We start from the raw sequence: 21,248 nt of genomic DNA, 5'->3' as shown, positions 1-21,248 counted from the left end.
CCATCACTTAATGCCTCCACCAGGTCCATCACTTAATGCCTCCACCAGGCCCATCACTTAATGCCTCCACCAGGCCCATCACTTAATGCCTCCACCAGGTCCATCACTTAATGCCCCCACCAGGTCCATCACTTAATGCCTCCACCAGGCCCATCACTTAATGCCCCACTTAATGCCCCCACCAGGTCCATCACTTAATGCCTCCACCAGGTCCATCACTTAATGCCCCACTTAATGCCTCCACCAGGCCCATCACTTAATGCCTCCACCAGGCCCATCACTTAATGCCCCCACCAGGTCCATCACTTAATGCCTCCACCAGGTCCATCACTTAATGCCTCCACCAGGTCCATCACTTAATGCCTCCACCAGGTCCATCACTTAATGCCCCCACCAGGTCCATCACTTAATGCCTCCACCAGGTCCATCACTTAATGCCTCCACCAGGTCCATCACTTAATGCCTCCACCAGGTCCATCACTTAATGCCTCCACCAGGCCCATCACTTAATGCCCCCACCAGGCCCATCACTTAATGCCTCCACCAGGTCCATCACTTAATGCCTCCACCAGGCCCATCACTTAATGCCTCCACCAGGTCCATCACTTAATGCCTCCACCAGGTCCATCACTTAATGCCCCCACCAGGTCCATCACTTAATGCCCCACTTAATGCCTCCACCAGGTCCATCACTTAATGCCCCACTTAATGCCCCCACCAGGTCCATCACTTAATGCCCCACTTAATGCCTCCACCAGGTCCATCACTTAATGCCTCCACCAGGTCCATCACTTAATGCCTCCACCAGGTCCATCACTTAATGCCTCCACCAGGTCCATCACTTAATGCCTCCACCAGGTCCATCACTTAATGCCTCCACCAGGTCCATCACTTAATGCCCCCACCAGGTCCATCACTTAATGCCCCACTTAATGCCTCCACCAGGTCCATCACTTAATGCCTCCACCAGGTCCATCACTTAATGCCCCCACCAGGTCCATCACTTAATGCCCCCACCAGGTCCATCACTTAATGCCCCACTTAATGCCTCCACCAGGTCCATCACTTAATGCCCCACTTAATGCCCCCACCAGGTCCATCACTTAATGCCTCCACCAGGTCCATCACTTAATGCCCCCACCAGGTCCATCACTTAATGCCCCACTTAATGCCTCCACCAGGTCCATCACTTAATGCCTCCACCAGGTCCATCACTTAATGCCTCCACCAGGTCCATCACTTAATGCCTCCACCAGGTCCATCACTTAATGCCTCCACCAGGTCCATCACTTAATGCCTCCACCAGGTCCATCACTTAATGCCTCCACCAGGCCCATCACTTAATGCCCCCACCAGGCCCATCACTTAATGCCTCCACCAGGTCCATCACTTAATGCCTCCACCAGGCCCATCACTTAATGCCTCCACCAGGTCCATCACTTAATGCCTCCACCAGGTCCATCACTTAATGCCCCCACCAGGTCCATCACTTAATGCCCCACTTAATGCCTCCACCAGGTCCATCACTTAATGCCCCACTTAATGCCCCCACCAGGTCCATCACTTAATGCCCCACTTAATGCCTCCACCAGGTCCATCACTTAATGCCTCCACCAGGTCCATCACTTAATGCCTCCACCAGGTCCATCACTTAATGCCTCCACCAGGTCCATCACTTAATGCCTCCACCAGGTCCATCACTTAATGCCTCCACCAGGTCCATCACTTAATGCCCCCACCAGGTCCATCACTTAATGCCCCACTTAATGCCTCCACCAGGTCCATCACTTAATGCCTCCACCAGGTCCATCACTTAATGCCCCCACCAGGTCCATCACTTAATGCCCCCACCAGGTCCATCACTTAATGCCCCACTTAATGCCTCCACCAGGTCCATCACTTAATGCCCCACTTAATGCCCCCACCAGGTCCATCACTTAATGCCTCCACCAGGTCCATCACTTAATGCCCCCACCAGGTCCATCACTTAATGCCCCACTTAATGCCTCCACCAGGTCCATCACTTAATGCCTCCACCAGGTCCATCACTTAATGCCTCCACCAGGTCCATCACTTAATGCCTCCACCAGGTCCATCACTTAATGCCTCCACCAGGTCCATCACTTAATGCCCCCACCAGGTCCATCACTTAATGCCCCACTTAATGCCTCCACCAGGTCCATCACTTAATGCCCCACTTAATGCCTCCACCAGGTCCATCACTTAATGCCCCACTTAATGCCCCCACCAGGTCCATCACTTAATGCCTCCACCAGGTCCATCACTTAATGCCCCCACCAGGTCCATCACTTAATGCCCCACTTAATGCCTCCACCAGGTCCATCACTTAATGCCTCCACCAGGTCCATCACTTAATGCCTCCACCAGGTCCATCACTTAATGCCTCCACCAGGTCCATCACTTAATGCCTCCACCAGGTCCATCACTTAATGCCCCCACCAGGTCCATCACTTAATGCCCCACTTAATGCCTCCACCAGGTCCATCACTTAATGCCCCACTTAATGCCTCCACCAGGTCCATCACTTAATGCCTCCACCAGGTCCATCACTTGATGCCCCCACCAGATCCATCACTTAATGCCCCACTTAATGCCTCCACCAGGTCCATCACTTAATGCCCCCACCAGGTCCATCACTTAATGCCCCACCAGGTCCATCACTTAATGCCTCCACCAGGTCCATCACTTAATGCCTCCACCAGGTCCATCACTTAATGCCCCCACCAGGTCCATCACTTAATGCCCCACTTAATGCCTCCACCAGGTCCATCACTTAATGCCTCCACCAGGTCCATCACTTAATGCCTCCACCAGGTCCATCACTTAATGCCTCCACCAGGCCCATCACTTAATGCCTCCACCAGGTCCATCACTTAATGCCCCCACCAGGTCCATCACTTAATGCCCCACCAGGTCCATCACTTAATGCCCCACTTAATGCCCCCACCAGGCCCATCACTTAATGCCTCCACCAGGTCCATCACTTAATGCCTCCACCAGGTCCATCACTTAATGCCTCCACCAGGTCCATCACTTAATGCCTCCACCAGGTCCATCACTTAATGCCTCCACCAGGTCCATCACTTAATGCCTCCACCAGGTCCATCACTTAATGCCTCCACCAGGTCCATCACTTAATGCCCCACTTAATGCCTCCACCAGGTCCATCACTTAATGCCCCACTTAATGCCTCCACCAGGCCCATCACTTAATGCCTCCACCAGGTCCATCACTTAATGCCTCCACCAGGTCCATCACTTAATGCCTCCACCAGGTCCATCACTTAATGCCCCACTTAATGCCTCCACCAGGCCCATCACTTAATGCCTCCACCAGGTCCATCACTTAATGCCTCCACCAGGTCCATCACTTAATGCCCCACTTAATGCCTCCACCAGGTCCATCACTTAATGCCTCCACCAGGTCCATCACTTAATGCCTCCACCAGGTCCATCAATTAATGCGTTCAGTCCATATATGTAGCTTAATATTAAAATGTTAATGAACATATTGCTAAAATAGCTGATCTACAAGCTTGTAGATCGGTTATTTTTTGCTACGACAGAGATATGCAAAGTGGCCCTCTGTGGGCCACATTGTGTGGAAATATAGTGGCCCTCGCCATCGTCGAAGTTGCCCAAAACAGTCTGAAAACGGACGCGGAACATAAAACAGGGCGCACTGGGCACTCACTACCGTTTGGATGCTCTAAACCCCGGTCACCAAGCCCCCCGTGTCCCCACTGAGATGCTCTAAACCCCGGTCACCAAGCCCCCCATGTCCCCACTGAGATGCTCTAAACCTCGGTCACCAAGCCCCCCGTGTCCCCACTGAGATGCTCTAAACCCCGGTCACCAAGCCCCCTGTGTCCCCACCCAGATGCTCTAAACCCCGGTCACCAAGCCCCCGTGTCCCCACTGAGATGCTCTAAACCCCGGTCACCAAGCCCCCCGTGTCCCCACCCAGATGCTCTAAATCTCAGTGGGATAAAAAGTAGGCATCTTTTACTTCAGTCAAAGTATCAATACTGCAATGTAGAAACACTCTGCTACAAGTCTGGGTAATCAAAATGGACTTGAATAAAAGGACAAAAGTATCTGCATCAAAATATATTTAAGTACCAAAAGTAAATGTACAGTCCTACAGTACTCATGATAGTGCAGACTGAAAATAGTACATATACAAGCTCAAAATGCGTTGCATCGCAAGCTTGTAGGTCGGTTATTTTAAAATAGCCAAAGTTTAAATTTGGTTAATGTATGTTTTGTGATAATAATCAAAATATACAAAGCAATACATTTTCCTCTGAGACGTACTGTAGTGGAGTAAAAGTAAAAGTATTGAAAATGGAAAATACCTGTAATGTGTACTTAGTTACTTACTGGTGTTCACAGGGCAATGTGTGTGTGTGTGTGTGTGTGGGAGTGTGTGTGTGTAGGTAGGGGTGTTGTCGATTTGTTACTGATTAACAGGATAATGTTGGTGGCCGTTTTTCAGTGCCCGCTGGTACTTTGCATACAGCCTTGAATACGAATAGACAAACAGACGGTGGAGGTGATGGTTTGGTTATAGAATACGAATAGACAAACAGATAGTGGAGGTGATGGTTTGGTTATAGAATACGAATAGACAAACAGATAGTGGAGGTGATGGTTTGGTTATAGAATACGAATAGACAAACAGATAGTGGAGGTGATGGTTTGGTTATAGAATACGAATAGACAAACAGATAGTGGAGGTGATGGTTTGGTTATAGAATACGAATAGACAAACAGATAGTGGAGGTGATGGTTTGGTTATAGCACACGCAGACAGTCATTCAACACATCTGAGACAAACTTTGCGGCATACTGAAAAAAGCATTTAGGATTTATTAAAAAAAAAGAAAAAACTAAGAAGACACAAACAGATCAAGCTGATTTAGGCTATAATGTCCCTGGTCTTACAATACAATGTGGGACAAATATCCAAGAAACATAAAAACATTAACAGTGTTGTAGAAATCAGTAATTTCTTTACATAATGATTCAAGTTCTACTTATGAAGTAGATAGTATAAATATGACAACCTCTAAGGTTTACACAATCATGTTTGAAGCCGGTTGATCCTTCTGACATTGCTCATTAGCTATCCTTATAATCTGACAGATCACCAAAACAAGAAAGAAAAGAAACGTATGATGAAAAAATATTTCAAATGACTCGCTGAGAGTTTACACCGCCGAACACCGGTATTAAAATCATAATTTTCAAGCACATTCTCCTTTTGCAAAACCTCCAACGACGTTTGGCGCCTGCACTGGCTTTTTCAAATACTCAGTATTTATTTGTGTTTCGAGGTTGGGGCTCGCAGGGAATGTTTCATCTAAGTGGGGTCAGAAGAACACACGTCCACCGCATGTTTTTCTGGCACAAAACTGGCCTGTTCGGAATATCCCTTCGGCTGTATCTGCGCTCTTCAGCTTCCCACCCCGACCTGTTCTCTTAATCTAAAGCACGATCTACAAGCCCACAGCATGTTGTGGGGCTTGTATGTTAAGGGCCTTCATTCACTCACACCAAGCACTATATAACTATATGGCTTGTCTTTGTTACAGTTGTGCTGTAGACTCTGCCATCCACTTGAGAGATAGACCACAGACCACAGACAACTCCTGTCAAAGACACAAAACATATTGCCAGGATGGTAGTGCTTAGGAGAAAACAGTGGAATGAGCCAACTCAGGGCATCAAGGCCACAGTGACCATGGGGCATGTATATTTGTATTGTTCGAGGGGCAGAGGGGCAACGAAAGCCGCGGGCCGCCGTGAAATAACTGCCCGTGCTTGGTGTGAGCGGCCCTTTTCTATTTTTTATCAGAAATGCATTAATCAGATGGTAATTCTGTCAGAAAGGCAGTTACCAGACTGGTACTTCTGTCAGAAAGACACCCGTGGCCTTCCGTGTTCGACTGCCACTCGAGTGAGGGAAGCCTCGCACCTAGTATTTCTGTCAGAAGGCGTTGAGGGCAGATATCACCCCGCTGCTACTCTGCGATGTCGCACGCGTCTCCCTGTAGGCCTCTCAGGGTCCCTCCCTCCCCCACCTCCCCCTCCTACTCCGCCAGGTCTCCCTGTAGGCCTCTCAGCGTCCCTCCCTCCCCCACCTCCCCCTCCTACTCCGCCAGGTCGCGCGGTGCATCTCCCTGCAGGCCCTGCAGCGTCAGCTCCTCGAACTTGTAGGTCAGCTTCCGCTTCACCTTGGAGATCTCGCCGGTGCGCGAGTAGTTCCGGAGCGCCCGCGCCATCTTCTGGTAGGTCATGGTCTTGCGGTTGCCCTTGCGGCGGCCCCACAGCTGCGCCAGGCGCTCCTTGTTCTGCGAGGAGAACTGGAAGGTTCCGGAGGACGACTGCACCCACCAGATGCAGCTCCGCATGGACGGAGTCTGCAGCATCTCGAACAGGAACTGGAAGAGTCGCTCCTTCCTCTTTCCTGTGTCGGGGGGACGACGACGACAACACACGGGTGGTAAATACACATGATGTGAGTGTATGTGTGTCTGTGTGTGTGCTAATTTTCAGCCAATCAGGAGGCTACGCGCTTCAATTTTATAGTGTTCCAGTTCCAATATTCACTCGTTTAACTCGTTTAATCTGTATCCAGTGTGAGTTCTCTGTCCTGATTGGATAATATTGGTATCCAGACCTGATAAAGCAAGTTTATTAAAGAGCTGGAGAGACATGGAAACTCCTGTTACTGAACACACTACTATATCAGTAAGTACTATCATAATATAGACTAGAGCCATTTAAAACTTATTTTAATCCCAACATATCACGTTCAGTGGTCACTTGGGTGGGCCGCGAACACTTTAGAGATTTTCAAAGTGGACCCTGATCCAGAAAACACAAGTTGTAGTGAAAGAGCATTGAAGTCGTGTGTGTGTGTGTGTGTGTGTGTGTGTGTGTGTGTGTGTGTACCTGAGAGCGGGGCGAGGGGCAGGGAGTCGCTGTTCTTCCTGCCCCTCCTCTCGGAGGGAGGGGAGTGATGGGGGTAGATGTAGTCCTGGTACTGAGACCCACTGGACTGAGAGTCTGAGTCACTGAATGTCTCGTAGGAATACACACTCTGGTCCTGAAAAACACACACAAGTGAATGGAATTGTTATTGAACGAAACCAAGACTGTATTTGAAACAAATTAACAAAGGTGACAGGTGCGTAGGAGCAGACCAAGCGGGGCACCCCAAAAAACACACTACCGTGTCTACCGTGCACTACAAATGCATTAAAAAGCTAGTTTCAGTTATGTCTGGTGAGGACGCGCTGTGATTGGCCAGTCTTCTCTTTGACTGGCAAATCTGCCATGGTGTCTTTATTGGCATATGCCAGGAAGAAACCCATCCTCTCCCTTTTACATAGTTATACAGTCAAGCCCCTTGCAGGGACCCCCCTGCAAGACCATCATCAGGTTATCTTAAGGAATACTTTTCTTGTATTTGAAGACTGTGTGCTGAGGTTTTTTCTGTTAGTACAGAATTAAAGGAAAACACAGCATATAATGGTATTATACAGTACTACTGTATAGACTCTATACAGTAGTACTGTATAATACCCTCTATACTATAGAGGGTATGCACGTGACATCATTATCGTACCCGGAGGCTATGCAGGAACGCCTACTGAGTGGCAAAAAACTACTTTTTTGGCCGTGACAGCCCCATACATCCAAACAGAAAAGTCTGATTGCATTAAACGACGTTAAACGATGTTAAACTCACATTGCCACTCGATTTGCCACTCACTTTATGCATGCGCATACCCTCAATATAGCCTACATCAGTGGTTCCCAAACTTTGTAACAAACCCAAACATGTACACTAATTACCCCAGTTTGACATATTAGTCTACAGACCCCCATTTAATGGCATTTCTAACTCTGGGACCACAATTTCTATTGTAAAATCAATGTTAATTTAACTCTGATAGTGTACAAATGGAAGCAAATGGACCCGTTAGGATCCATTTGGTTCCATTTGTACACTCTCAGAGTTACAGACCCATAAGGGTCCATTTGGTTCCAAACTATCATTTAGCTGGGGACCACATGGAACTCCCCGGAGCTGCACTTTGGGAACTACTGGCCTACATGGCTGGTATTATGAACATACCCAGTGGTGGTCAGGTGGACTGGGCCAGGAGGATGGAAGTGCACCCTGTTGTTCCTCACAGTCATCGTTGGGTGTTTGAGAGCCGTAATGCCACTCATATGCATGCTGACCGGACCAGCTGTTCTCTGTGGAGAAAAACAAAACATAGCATTATGTTAAGCAAGATTATTTATTTGGTATTGGCCGATTCTGAAAACGACTTCTTCCAAATGATCACACACACACACACACACACACACACACACACACACACACAGGTTGTGTGTGCCTGCGTACCTATGATGCAGGCTGCGTCCTGGTGGCAGTGTGTGTGTTGTGCACTGTGCGGGGGTCCCGGGCCGGTGTTGGGAGGGGGGCTGGCCAGTCTGGTGGCCACATGCTGGACCTCCAGAGAGTGCTCCTGGAGGTACTCCTCGATGACCTCCAGGTCCACCTCCGCTGAGCAGGAAGAGGAGACCCCTCCTCCCATCACCCAGGACCCCCGACCTCCTCCATTCAGCAGACCCATGTCGGGCACATAGACCATCTAGAGGATGAGGATGAGACAGTTAACCCAGTTGGTTCTCAAACCTTTTCATCTTGATATGTATTCATGGTTGTGGCCTGCGGGGACCCAGACTGATTCGCTGCGTTACGTGGATTTGTATTTGTCACTTGGCAAATCAGGCTGGATCCCAGGCTACGCCGACCCCCATCTGAAAAGGTTTGGCGCCAGGTAAACATTTTCTGCAATAAAATAGCAGATGTACCATTGTCACTTTGTGTCATGCTGTGATGCTTGTACATCTGATATTTTTGAAAATTCAACATATAAATGGATGAAGTGCACAGTTCTACTGATTGTAATGCTCTATTAACTACTTGTGCTGGGGACCCCCTGGACCCCCCCAAGGACCCTTGTATATATTTTGGGTGCACCGACACCGTTTAACAACAAAGCAACAAAGTATCAAGCACCCCTAATTATAAAGAAGAGAAATGAAATCACTTTGCATGATGAGGGAGTGGGTGGCGTTTATCTGAACACGAATCGCAGCCTGGGGCAGTCCTGCTGACAATCCACTGTATGAGGCATGATTACCTGCTGTTGGCACTGAGACAGGCCTGCTACTGTACACACCTCTGTCACACTGTACTACTATGTTATCGTGACTGTTAGGCAGTGCTGATCGTGTGAAAACTATGATAAATGCTAAAATGGCAGGGCGGGACTAGTGGAGAAGAGATCCAGCAGAACTAACTACATCGTGTACAAAATGCTGTGAGCTTGTACATCGTGTACAAAATGCTGTGAGCTTGTACATCGTGTACAAAATGCTGTGAGCTTGTACATCGTGTACAAAATGCTGTGAGCTTGTACATCGTGTACAAAATGCTGTGAGCTTGTACATCGTGTACAAAATGCTGTGAGCTTGTACATCGGCGATTTTCAGCGTATAACCAAGCGTGAAATCAGCTATTATCAAAACAAAATCGACACCACAGGCCAGGAATTGAAACCCCACAACAACCCATGACGCTACAGTCGCTACACCATGAGCTCATTATCTGATTCAGTTTAATAATCCTTGCTATTACACCATGCAGTACATTTTATATAATTTGCGAGTGACTTTGCATGGCGGGCGCTATAACGTTACTGATCTCTGGAGCAACAAAGTCATGGTGTCAGCAGGTTAGCTGCTAGGCTTAGCTTGGTGTTTGGACACATTCCAAGAGGCAACAACAACACTGTGGCCATATAGCGTGTTTTCTACTTTGACTGGCAAATTTATGCCAGTGTTTTTTTCCCCTCTCTCTCCCACTCGGTGACCTGGCTAGGTAACACGTCACCGCTGGTGTATGGTAGCACGTTGACCTACAAAGCCATAATGTAATACACACCGATGTATTTGTGTATCCCAAAGGTCAAATTAGCCTTCAAGATTTTGGGGGATAAACAATTACCTCAAGAACATATTTACAATTAGTGTGATATCACGTATTTCCCGATCTCATTTGGCTGACCAGTTGAAACACTTTCAACAACACATTGAATCATCACGATCAATTTAATTAAGAATGTCTCTCCAGCTCTTCAATAAACAGAACATGTAAAATTGGAACTGGAACACTAAAAAAATACGCTGATAAATGGCTAATCTCTCCCAATTGGCTAACATTTTATCACCTACCTGAAAATGTATTTTCTGATTATTAAAGAGCTGGAGAGACAGGTTACTGTTACTGAACAATGATTACTATCAGAATATAGTGATTTAAACTTTAAACAAAACACAAAACGTTTTAACCAAAACCTATCACTTACCCTACCTTAACCCATTTAGGCCTGACCTCGAAATTATTATTTTTTATTCTAAATCCTCCAGTTTTCTGAAATAAATATTTTCACGATTTTTCAAAAATAGCAGATCTACAAGCTATGAGCTTGTAGAGCTGCTATTTTTCAATAGCAAAATTATAACATGTTTAAAACACCAAAAGGGGTTAAATAAAAGAGCATAGCCATATACATACACTCACCGTTTGCAACGTTGCCAGCATGCTGCTTTAAGTGCAATCTGAAAAAAAGGGAAAAAAAAAAAAAAATGAAGAGAATGCATTCGTTGAATACAGTACCAGCGGGAGTTTCACAGAATACCTGAGGAAGTGAAAGTACGTCAGCCTACAGTAGTACATTCATGTCGACTGTATATTTGCTACAAAACCAAACCAGCATGCAGACAGTACACACAGTACAGTCCTCTGTGTTTCACCATGTATCCAATTTGTAACTCTTAGAGGGAACAAATCTGGTCACATTTGTGCAGCCTCACAGTTAAAGGAGCAGTTCACGCACACACAAAACATACTTAATTTCGATCAATTACACGCCCCATGAAGCTTTGAACTTGTGGAGATTTCTTTTAGTTTTTGTCTCATTTCTAAGACAATAATGTGATGACCGGATGTCCAGTAGGAGAGTCCTACTAACACTGGACTCAATGAGTCTCCTATTGACTGATGACTCCATCATCAAATTATTGGCTTATAGGAATGTGACAAAACCACACAAAAAATAACTATTCATGCTTTAAGGGGGTGTTTAAGGGGTGTGTAACTGATAGAAAATACTCCTTTAAATTAATTATCTGGGATTTTACAGTGCAGATAAAATAATTAATACTGTAATAGTAGTAGTAGTATTGTGGTCATTAAAACACATTAATACAATGCCTGCATTTGTTATCATTGAAAACATAGACCAAAAAGGTGTAGGCTGAAGCCTTAGCTTATTGTGCCTATACCATTTTAACATTTGATTGACTATCATAAGATAAGAAATAATAAGGAAATACAACAAAGCAAACAGCAATACTATATACATAATTAATGGGATTTGAACGTGATAATTAAGACAGCCTACCTTGTTGTCTTTTTTTCCCCAGTTCCAGCAGTATCGTCAGAGCAGCAGTGACTGAGTTAGTTATCCTTCAGAGAGAGAGAGAGGTGGTGATGACAGACAGACAGACCTGTGGAGGTGTGTGAGCAGCACTCACCTGTGATGCTCCATCCTCACACAACCCTTTCTTATATGCTCCTTTACAGCCCTCACTCTCTCTATTTCCCTCCCTATCTCCTCCCCCCTCTCTCTCTCTCTCTCCCCCTCCCTCTCCCTCTCTCTCTCTCTCTCTCTCTCTCTCTGGCCAAGTTTCTTATCAGTAAAGAATTATTTCTCACCATCGTGCCAGGTGAACGCCACATGGGTTGGTGCTTCCCCCCCCCCCCCCCCACCACCACCACACCACACCCGCCTCAAACATGAGCCGATTGTATCTCTGACTGCCAGATGTATTGTATTATTGTATTATCTGCAGGTGCCAATTGTGCCTAATTATTCTGTGGTAATATATAGTATTTATTCGTTATATCACGATGGAAACAAAGTCCCCGGGAGATCCTTTTAGATCAATCAATCAATCAATGTTTGGCTGATTTATAATAGACATCGAAGGGAGATACAAATATGTTGTTATACCTCTCTGTCTCTCTCTCTCTCTCTCTCCCTCCCTCTCTCTCTCTCACTCTTATGCACGTGCACTTTTGAAAACTAGTAGCACTAGTAAAACACTACCTCTGTGCTAAACGAATGAGACTTCATGTTTCCTATGAAAGTCATGTCCCTGTGGTGAGAAAATAAATACTTGCAGACCTTACTTTATTTCTATTATTTACCTCAGCCCAGCACCTGGCGTTCAGTTAGTGGCTATTTTATGCTATGAAAGTCTGACTTGAAAGTAAATTTTTTCATTCGACAATTTATCATATTTGTTTTTCTTTAACATTTTTATCCCACAATTTTGCATCCCATTTTTTTCACCCAGTGTCAATTAGCTACACTCCCTCTACCAACCTGGGGAAAGCAACGGACTGACCTCATGCTTCCTTCTATGAGGAGCCAAAGCCGCTTCTTTTCACCTGACAGGGGGAGTCTCCCCAGTTGGACGTAGCGCGTGGAAGGAACACGTTATTCCAACCACGCACCCACACACGATGCAACAGACACACACACCACATCCCTATGTGAGACTGTGAGTACTGCTTGGTTAGCAGTTTCATGTCCTCAGTGCCAAACGGGAAGGGACGACAACGAGGCGAGTGAGCGAGCGGGCAGCCCCGGTTACAGATGGCCGATGATCTCTGCCCCGGGACCCGACGACGCGTTTCGCCAGGTGGGCGGTGGGGAAGGCACCCCCCATTCCATTTTTTTCACGTTTACTGGCTTCTCGCTTTTACTGTAACATATACATTAACCACTTGACCCATTCTGGGGGGTTATTCACCAAAAATAGCAGATCTACAGTTGAAGCTGATAAATGGGTACAAGTACTAAAAACACATTTTATTTAAGAGTTGGAGAGAAGAGTAGATCCCTGTTGCGGAACTGACACTATATAGCAATGACTACTATTTTAATAAATAGTAATCATTTAATCACCATCATTTTCTTTATGCGATTCAATAAGTCAATGTACCAAATCACTTGACACTAAATCATGTTAGTGTCATGACTGCTATTGTGATCTGTGTGACTAGTGACTAATTTGCTCACTTCTTTGACTCTCAGACAATCTGGCATCATGAAACGACTAATTTGTCAGATTTTCTGGTCAGTCAGTCAGTCAGTCAGTTACTGCGAAGAGTGTGGTCTAGCTAGCCAACACCAACTCGGGATTCCTGGATTGCTGCCCTCCATGATTTCCTATGTATCAGGTTCTTGAGCTCTAGACTGCAGTGTTGTTAGCTAAGCTGTCGCGCCGCAGTACGTCTACGTAGGTGGTACGCTTCTTTCCCCTCCTGGCTTTGCCCTGGGTTGGCTCCCATAGTTAATTTAATTGCCTCAAGTTCTGGGTGCCTGACGCAGTGCCATCCTTCTCTCATGACCTTCTTGTCTACTGTGACCCGTGGTAGGTCCCCATAGAGGTCCACATTTCTGATGTGGTCCGTCCATGTGACACCTAAATGTACACTATTTGGATCCGAGATGTAGTGGAGTAGAAGTAAAAGTATTGGAAATATCCAAGTAAAGTAATAAATACCTCAAAAATGTACTTAAGTACCGTACTATTTACTTCAATAAATGTAAATTACTTAGTTACTTTCCCCAACTGGAAATGCACACCACGCTGAATCAAAACGCCAGTGACAAGCATGTGGTTATTATACCGGGCCTGTACAGTATGAAGGTGTTTTGAATCAGCCTCCATTGTTAAATGGAAGTGTAGCGAAAATATCAGCAAAAAATCCATCAATGACACCGACCTTCCTCTTCCTTGTGTAAACGTAAACAAACACCTGGAATTACATCAGTCACTGGCACTTCACTCACTGCTGTCAAGCTCCGCATTCTGCAACACTTAAGTCATTGTTTGTTCCTTTTATGTGTCATGGTGTATTGAACTGAATGTGGTTTCCAGACCCTGGACATGTGTAACTCATGGTGTGTGTGTGTGTGTGTGTGTGTGTGTGTGTGTGTGTGTGTGTGCGTGCGTGCGTGCGTGCGCGTGCGTGCGCGTGCGTGCATGCTGTGAGACTTGTTTAGCTGGGGACTTCCCTTCCCTGGCATAATGTGAGAAACAGTATGAAAGAATGCTGAACTTGCAAACATTGATCCTCAATAAAATGCAGTATCATGTCACATCTGCAGTTATGACATAAGAGAGATATGTCATCATTTTAATAATGCTAGGGGGGGAAATTGTGAATAACTTCACATAAATTTAAGTTAAAGTTTAACTTTAGAGCAGCAAATATTTTTTATGACAATGAGTTCCTCCCCAAACATTTCTGTGTTGCCACTGCTGTTGTATCTATACTGGCTCGCCTGCCAGTGAGGAGCCCCCACCGGGAGGACGTAGCACCTTCCTCCAGTTCAAATGTACTTTCTATTTGCCATTTCTCAAGACTTGTGAGGAACGGTGTCTGTCTGCATAAATCTGTCTCCCAAAGTAGGCAAACACCTTATGACCTCATTCAGTGGTATGTGAGGCATCTGTATTTGTGAGTGTGAGTGTGTATGTGTGAGTGTGCGTGTGTGTATGCGTGTGTGTGTGTGTGTGTGTGCGCACGTGCGTGCGATGTGCATGCGAACACAGTGTTTAAACAGTGCTGTATTATCTTGGCATGTCCATATTGATAAACACCGGAATGGTCCTTACAGGAAAAACCACACGGACTTTACAACTTAGTCCAGATTTAGAATGGGAATTCATCACAGTGAAATATATACTGCTTGTTCCTTGTCAAACTATCAGAGATAATACAGTAGATGGATGGTGTAGGGGTTGGGAGGTCACCAGGGGAAAGCGTTAGGGCTTAAGGGCCTAAATTGTAAAATCCATGTCAATTAAGCCATAATTATTATCGTCTGTCGGGTGGAACGCTCTGATGTTCAAAACTGTTACTTTTCAGGATTCAAATTCAGGAACGGCAAAAACGGCGCATTTTGAGCTTGCCGATCTGCTAGCCTTGACAGTTTCGTGTGACGCTGCAGCATGATCAAGCCGGGTGTAATTAGGAAAAAACACAAAAAAGTTAAAATATGGAGAGAAGAGAACAAGAGGTTTCTGCCTGTCCCGACAGCAACCATAACTCAGTTACAGTTATCAGTTTTGGTTGAATTTATTGGATGAAATCTATCACAAGCTATAGGTTACACTTGACACTAGGTCAAAGTAGAATAATATAATAAAGTAACAAATGTAATAACAATAAAACGGTAAAGCGATAACACTAAAGCTTAGTGGAGTGAAAAGAGTGACGTCAATAGAGTCTGCCTGTCTGATGGAATGAGGTAGTTATAGGTAGTGCTACAGTATATTAAAAGTTAAAACTAGGGATGCATGCACCGATATAGAAATTATTGGCCGATACAGATATACAGTATGTTTATTTAGTTATTGTTTTTATTTCCTCCTTTTGTGACAGGGAAACAAATACATCTTCAATACAATAAATACATGTTCAGAATCTACAGCTTGGTTGGCTGCACATAACCAACAATTAAAACGAAAATATAAATCTAAGTGATAAAATGTCTGTTTTGACAACCGTTGCATTCAAATTGAGCGTAATAGCCAGTATGGCTATAGCAGTACCAGGCTATGACAAGCACACTCTGTGTGGCTCAAAAAACAACAAGGTTCTGCCTTTCACACACGAGACGGTAACCGAGTACAAACGCATGGTTGTGAGTGAGGCGTGAGTGATGGAGTGAGTGAGTGGGGAATTCTGATATTTCATGTTCAGTAATTCGTCGTTACTGGGTTTCCCCACTCACTTTGCTCTTAAAATTCCTACGACCAGTCTTAAAATCACAACTGCACATTTAGCTAGCCTGTACTCATGCATTATCAGAGTTTGATTAATCACTAAAGGCCCTGTGTTTACATAACAAACAATACACCCCCTTTCCCCTACCGGCCGTTATCAGTCACTGGAGTAGTGTGGTGGTGTTTACCTGCAGAAACACTAGGTGCCCTCTCGCCATATTTTGTTATTTCACTGTTCATTTATCTTCATCTTTAACTAGAAATGAATGGCGCCCGCTGGCCAAGTGGTCCAGGCGCATACCACATATAGGCTCTGGCCTGACAGCGCGTCGCGTGTTCGAGTCCCGTTCATGACGACCTTTGCTGCATGTCTCTCCCCTTCTCTCACTCCCACTTTCCTGTCTATCTTCACTAATAACTATCAATAAAGGCAAAAAGACAAAAAGAAAAAAAGATGAATTGGTGTGTAAATGTATAGTCTTGCGTGGCCAGACTGTTGCCTCCCAACAAATCAAAATCGTCTAAGCATATATAATATAGCTTGCTGCTTAGCAGAAATAGAATACAGGTACTGTATAACATGTAAATACATTTTAAGAGGTATTTTCGTGAACAGGAATGGCGAACAGATGCCAGCTTCCGGTCTCGGATATTGGGAGGTGTAGTTCCAGACTCTATATATAAAAAGCATTCTGAGATTGTGGAATAGTTTTCTGGCTACGCGTGTGTGTGTATGTATGTGTGTTTGTACGTATGTGTGTGTGTGTGTGTGTGTGTGTGTGTGTGTGCGTGTGTGTGCACACCAGGGGAAATCATGCTTTTTTCAGCTAATACATACAATTTAGTTTCTCTCGCTCTCATGCACGCACGCACAGTGTCTCTTTAGGACATAACAAAAAAAAGGCCTAAGTCACACTTACTCAAGAGATTGAGATATTTTACTACAAGCGGCAGAATCAGCATGATCCTATTCAATTAGGGCTATGGCAATTTTACCAGAGGTGGCCATGCAGTGTCACGAGACCTTCTCTCATGGGGGTCCCTGGCATATCTCTTCAAATGGGGTCGGCGGGCTAATTAGTGTCAATTTGGGGGTCCTTGACATGAAAGAGTTTGTAGACAGGTCATTATTATTTTTTTAAGATTTATTTATTGATAATGCAGATATTTACAACAATGAATTACAGAATCATGATTTATTTTTTATTTTTTTAAACAAGACAAGACAAACTTAAAAAAGAAAAGACAAAAAACAGTAAAAACAAACCCCCCCCACCCACCCCCCACCCCAACCCTAGAAAGGAAAACTACACAGATCTCATTACTCTGTATTGTACACAACACCTCTTGACAACAACAACTCGGATAAATACATGAAAATAACAATATAAATAAAAACTAAAACTAAATCAACCCAAAGGAGATATTGAAGGTAGAACCTCAAAGAACCTGCCCCATATCTTTTCAAAAGTAGCAGGCCTTCTTCTTATATTGTACAGTATCTTTTCAGGGGTACAGTATGATGAAAGCTCATTCAGCCAGTGTCTCTGTGAAGGTGATTTTTCAGATTTCCAATTAACCAAGATGATTTTCTTCGCAGCTGTACTGGCGAGTAACACAAAGTATGCTTTGTTGAAATTTGTGTTGATCAATGTAACGTCACCCAGTAACCAAATTCTTGGATCATGTGGTATTTCAACCTCTATGATATCAGAGACAGTAGACAAAATGAACTTCCAATAATCAATTAAAAGTGGGCAGTTCCATAACATATGTAATAGGCAGCCTTCTGTTATCTTACATCTTTGGCACATAGGGGAAATGCTTCTATCAATCTTGTGTAACCTGAGCGGAGTAAGACAGGTAATTATTCATCTGCCATTGAATAGTGTTTATAGTTTCAATGTACGGATATTCTACTGTTAGACAGATGATAGGTTCTTAGTTTACTTATGTTAGTTTACTACATTTTCTATGCATTTGATGTATTACCTTACCTTGTGTTGTTATAGGATTAAGTAAATGCCTACATTGAAATTGAAAGAAGCGTGTCGTTTTAAAACCACATTGTTTTGGTTGGTTTGTTTTTCATTGGCTCCATGCCAGCTCGCCTGTGCTGTGGGCATAACAGCCTTCACACACATGGAGGACACATATGCACGAACGCGCACGCACGCACACACACACGCACGCACGCGCGGGTATGCAAGCTCAGTGTTATTTCAATATTTCTCTTCATTCGTCGTCTTAGCGTTCATAAATGATTGTCACACACGTTTTCTGAACTGAACTCCCCGACCCGTTGTTCAACTTTTCCTTTTTGTTTGTTCTCGTATAATCATTACGGAAAATGTAAATGACTCCCGTACGTCTGCTCAAGACGGGAGCGCTGTATAAATAGACTCGGTAAACACGTTTGGGAAAACCCTCGGACCGGCGAGTGAGATGAAATGAAGTGGCGGTTAGGATTCCAATAATTCAGCTTGCACCTGTAGACAGTAGACAGCGTGTTAAAGGTGATAAGGCAGGGACACTGTCCTGTGCAGGTAACAAGATTAAGACTCACCCCGGTGCGTGCCCGTTTTTCCTCCCGGAATTTTCCCCAGTGAGGGGGATAACTTTGTAATATGCTATTGGCTGTTTGTATTCTTTTTGGAAGAATATAAAAAGATACTACTGTGGAAAGGCTATATTATATTACTTATATTGACCCTATAAACAATTTTGTATTATTTAGTATATGTAAGGTTTTGCCCCCTCAAATGGTACCTCGTCAGATAATCCCCACATATCCTACAACAACTTCTGTGAACAGACTTCACTGTAGTAGCTTTTCATAACGGGATGGCTGGATGGATGGGGGTAATTTGATTCCTGTTGTTTTACCATGGGTCGAGTGTAGCCCAAACATTTAGATTCTCGTAGAGGTTTTTTTCGATTCTGACGAATCTCTCTACGAGAGTCTATAAGATAACCCCGCCCCTAACGTCGAAAAGGAACGTTTGTGCCTCAAAATCACTCTTACCTTGTACAAATGCAAAATCTAAGCTGCTTTAAATGTTGCCCCACTTGTTTGTGATCTGTGCGCACCCATATTAAACACCGCACATGCTTATTTTTCAATAAAAAGGGTATTTTAATCCACTCTGTTTCGGAATCCTCCATTGTAAATGCGCAACAGAACATTGCCCGCGCCCCTAGCGGCCAGGGTTCTCTTGCGCATCTACAATGGAGAGAAAACAAAGATGGCTGCCAGATTCCGAGACAGAGTGGATTAAAATACCTTTTTTATTGAAAAATAAGCATGTGCGGTGTTTAATATGGGTGCGCACAGATCACAAACAAGTGGGGCAACATTTAAAGCAGCTTAGATTTTGCATTTGTACAAGGTAAGAGTGATTTTGAGGCACAAATGTTCCTTTTCGACGTTAGGGGCGGGGTTATCTTTTAGACTCTCGTAGAGAGATTCGTCAGAATCGAAAAAAACTTCTACGAGAATCTAAATGTTTGGGCTAGGTCGAGCGGTGGTGTGCCATTATCTCAGAATCAGAATGTTTCTGAGAAACTTAGTTGTGCAGGCTCATCGTTCCAGGTAAAAAGGGAAGCTTATCTAATTGATTTTCTCAATAAACTGCAGGAAGTTTGACAGCCGCTCACGCCAGCCGTTGTTCATAAACAAAGCCGAGGAGGAAGTTCTGAATTCTGATGAGCTATAAGAATATCTGTCACTGGGCTAAATATAAACGCTGGGTATTAGTGACCCACTGAGGTTCTGTAAATGCAAGCTCTTTGGAAAGATTTTCTGGAATGGCTTTGCGGTCTACAAACAACACACACACATGTGCACACACGCACGCACACGCACACACACACACACGCACACGCACACACCCACACACAGACACACGGATGAAAACAAAATAAAATACGACTGAAAATGTTATGACCAAGTCCTAATGCGCGATTTGTGAAACATTATGAAAGGAGCCCCGCAAAATAATTGTTAGTTTGACCACTTCAAATGTTGCTCTAATATTTTAATAATACCTTGAAATAGCGCCATTCACAAGCTCTCAATGCGTCTACGACGGATTGAGAGCTTGTAGAACGTCTATTTTCACTGTGCAACATAGAAGACACGCTGGCAAAATGCAAATCCAAGTGAGTGAAATCAGTCGAGGCGACTGAGAACGTTTATCCATGCACACACTGTGAGCTGCAGTGGTCATGTGTGTAAAGTAAGTGTCCAGGTGTAGTGAGTTTACAGTTAGAGGCGAGCCCTCAGGATTACTGAACACTCACCATACGCAAATCACCTGTACACATGCAGGCGTGCGGGGAAATCCCCCTCGCACCCTGGCACAAAGGCTGTGTGTGTGTGTGTGTGTGTGTGTGTGTGTGTGTGTGTGTGTGTGAGTGTGAACTAGTGTGTCCAGGGACAAAGCCGCACCCACCTCCCCTTTCCAGTGGTTACACTGTTTGGATTGGGGTTTGCGTCGGCTTTTCATAATAGCCACTCAAGGGCTCATGTTTATTATGATGGTGGATGAAGTGCCATGCAGGTAAATGATTCACACTGGCCATTTCATTGGACTCTCTGTGATTCTCAGATAAAGCCTCAGTTATCTACATCTATCTACCTAATTGCCGCATGTTGAATATAGCCTATCTTGTAGATCTGCTATTTTTCGCCACGAGACACCAACTCGCAACCAAGTTTTAATCAGCCTTAAATCAGGGAACACTGGAGGTAAGGGATAGAATTAGGATAAATGACATTTTATGGTTGAACTCGACACGCGCTGATACGCTTACACCTACTATACAGTACCTACTTACATGTGACATGTCTATATATCATGAACAGTATATATGCTACAGTACAATTGAGGAAAACAGAACGGGGGACATTGGGCGTGTCGGTCTCCCATTCACCCTCTTTTTCTTTACCCTTGCACACTTGCCCCGGCGTCGTCTCTTCCCGTTCGGGACTACTTTTGATAGTTTTAGTGTGATCAAGTTGGCCGTTAAAATTATGGATATGAATAGTCAGTTTAGTAACACTAAACTGACTATATGCAAATGTGTACAATACTATGGAGTAAGGAGGAGTGATGGCAGAAGATATGTGTGTGTGTGTTGGTCTCACACCTGTGTGGGTGGGTCTATGACAGAGGCAGACAGAGGTAGAGGTAAGGAGGCAGGTGGTCCGTCCAGGACCAAGGGGAACCAACAGTCCCCTACTCTTCAATTGAGAAAATATTAGAC

General features: G+C 44.7%; 1 protein-coding gene across 1 annotated transcript; it reads right to left on the bottom strand.

Moving 5' to 3' along the window:
* Positions 1–6,175: 6,175 nt before the first annotated feature.
* LOC310861260 (protein C-ets-2) lies at positions 6,176–11,706 on the bottom strand (the record flags this gene model as incomplete). The annotated part of the gene is made up of 6 exons (XM_083768656.1): positions 11,576–11,706; positions 10,693–10,730; positions 8,446–8,695; positions 8,170–8,294; positions 6,981–7,134; positions 6,176–6,492 (listed from the first exon to the last, which is right to left on the bottom strand). Exons 2-6 carry the CDS (start codon positions 10,711–10,713, stop codon positions 6,176–6,178), a joined length of 867 nt encoding a protein of 288 aa, XP_083624782.1. The 5' UTR covers positions 10,714–10,730; positions 11,576–11,706.
* Between the last annotated feature and the right edge of the window lie 9,542 nt (positions 11,707–21,248).

The sequence above is a fragment of the Protomyctophum parallelum genome (assembly GCF_964188405.1).
Source record: "Protomyctophum parallelum genome assembly, chromosome: 7".
NCBI classification, from domain to species: Eukaryota; Metazoa; Chordata; class Actinopteri; order Myctophiformes; family Myctophidae; genus Protomyctophum; species Protomyctophum parallelum.
Note: the sequence above shows the minus strand (reverse complement) of the source record. Positions and strands in the feature narration are given on the sequence as shown.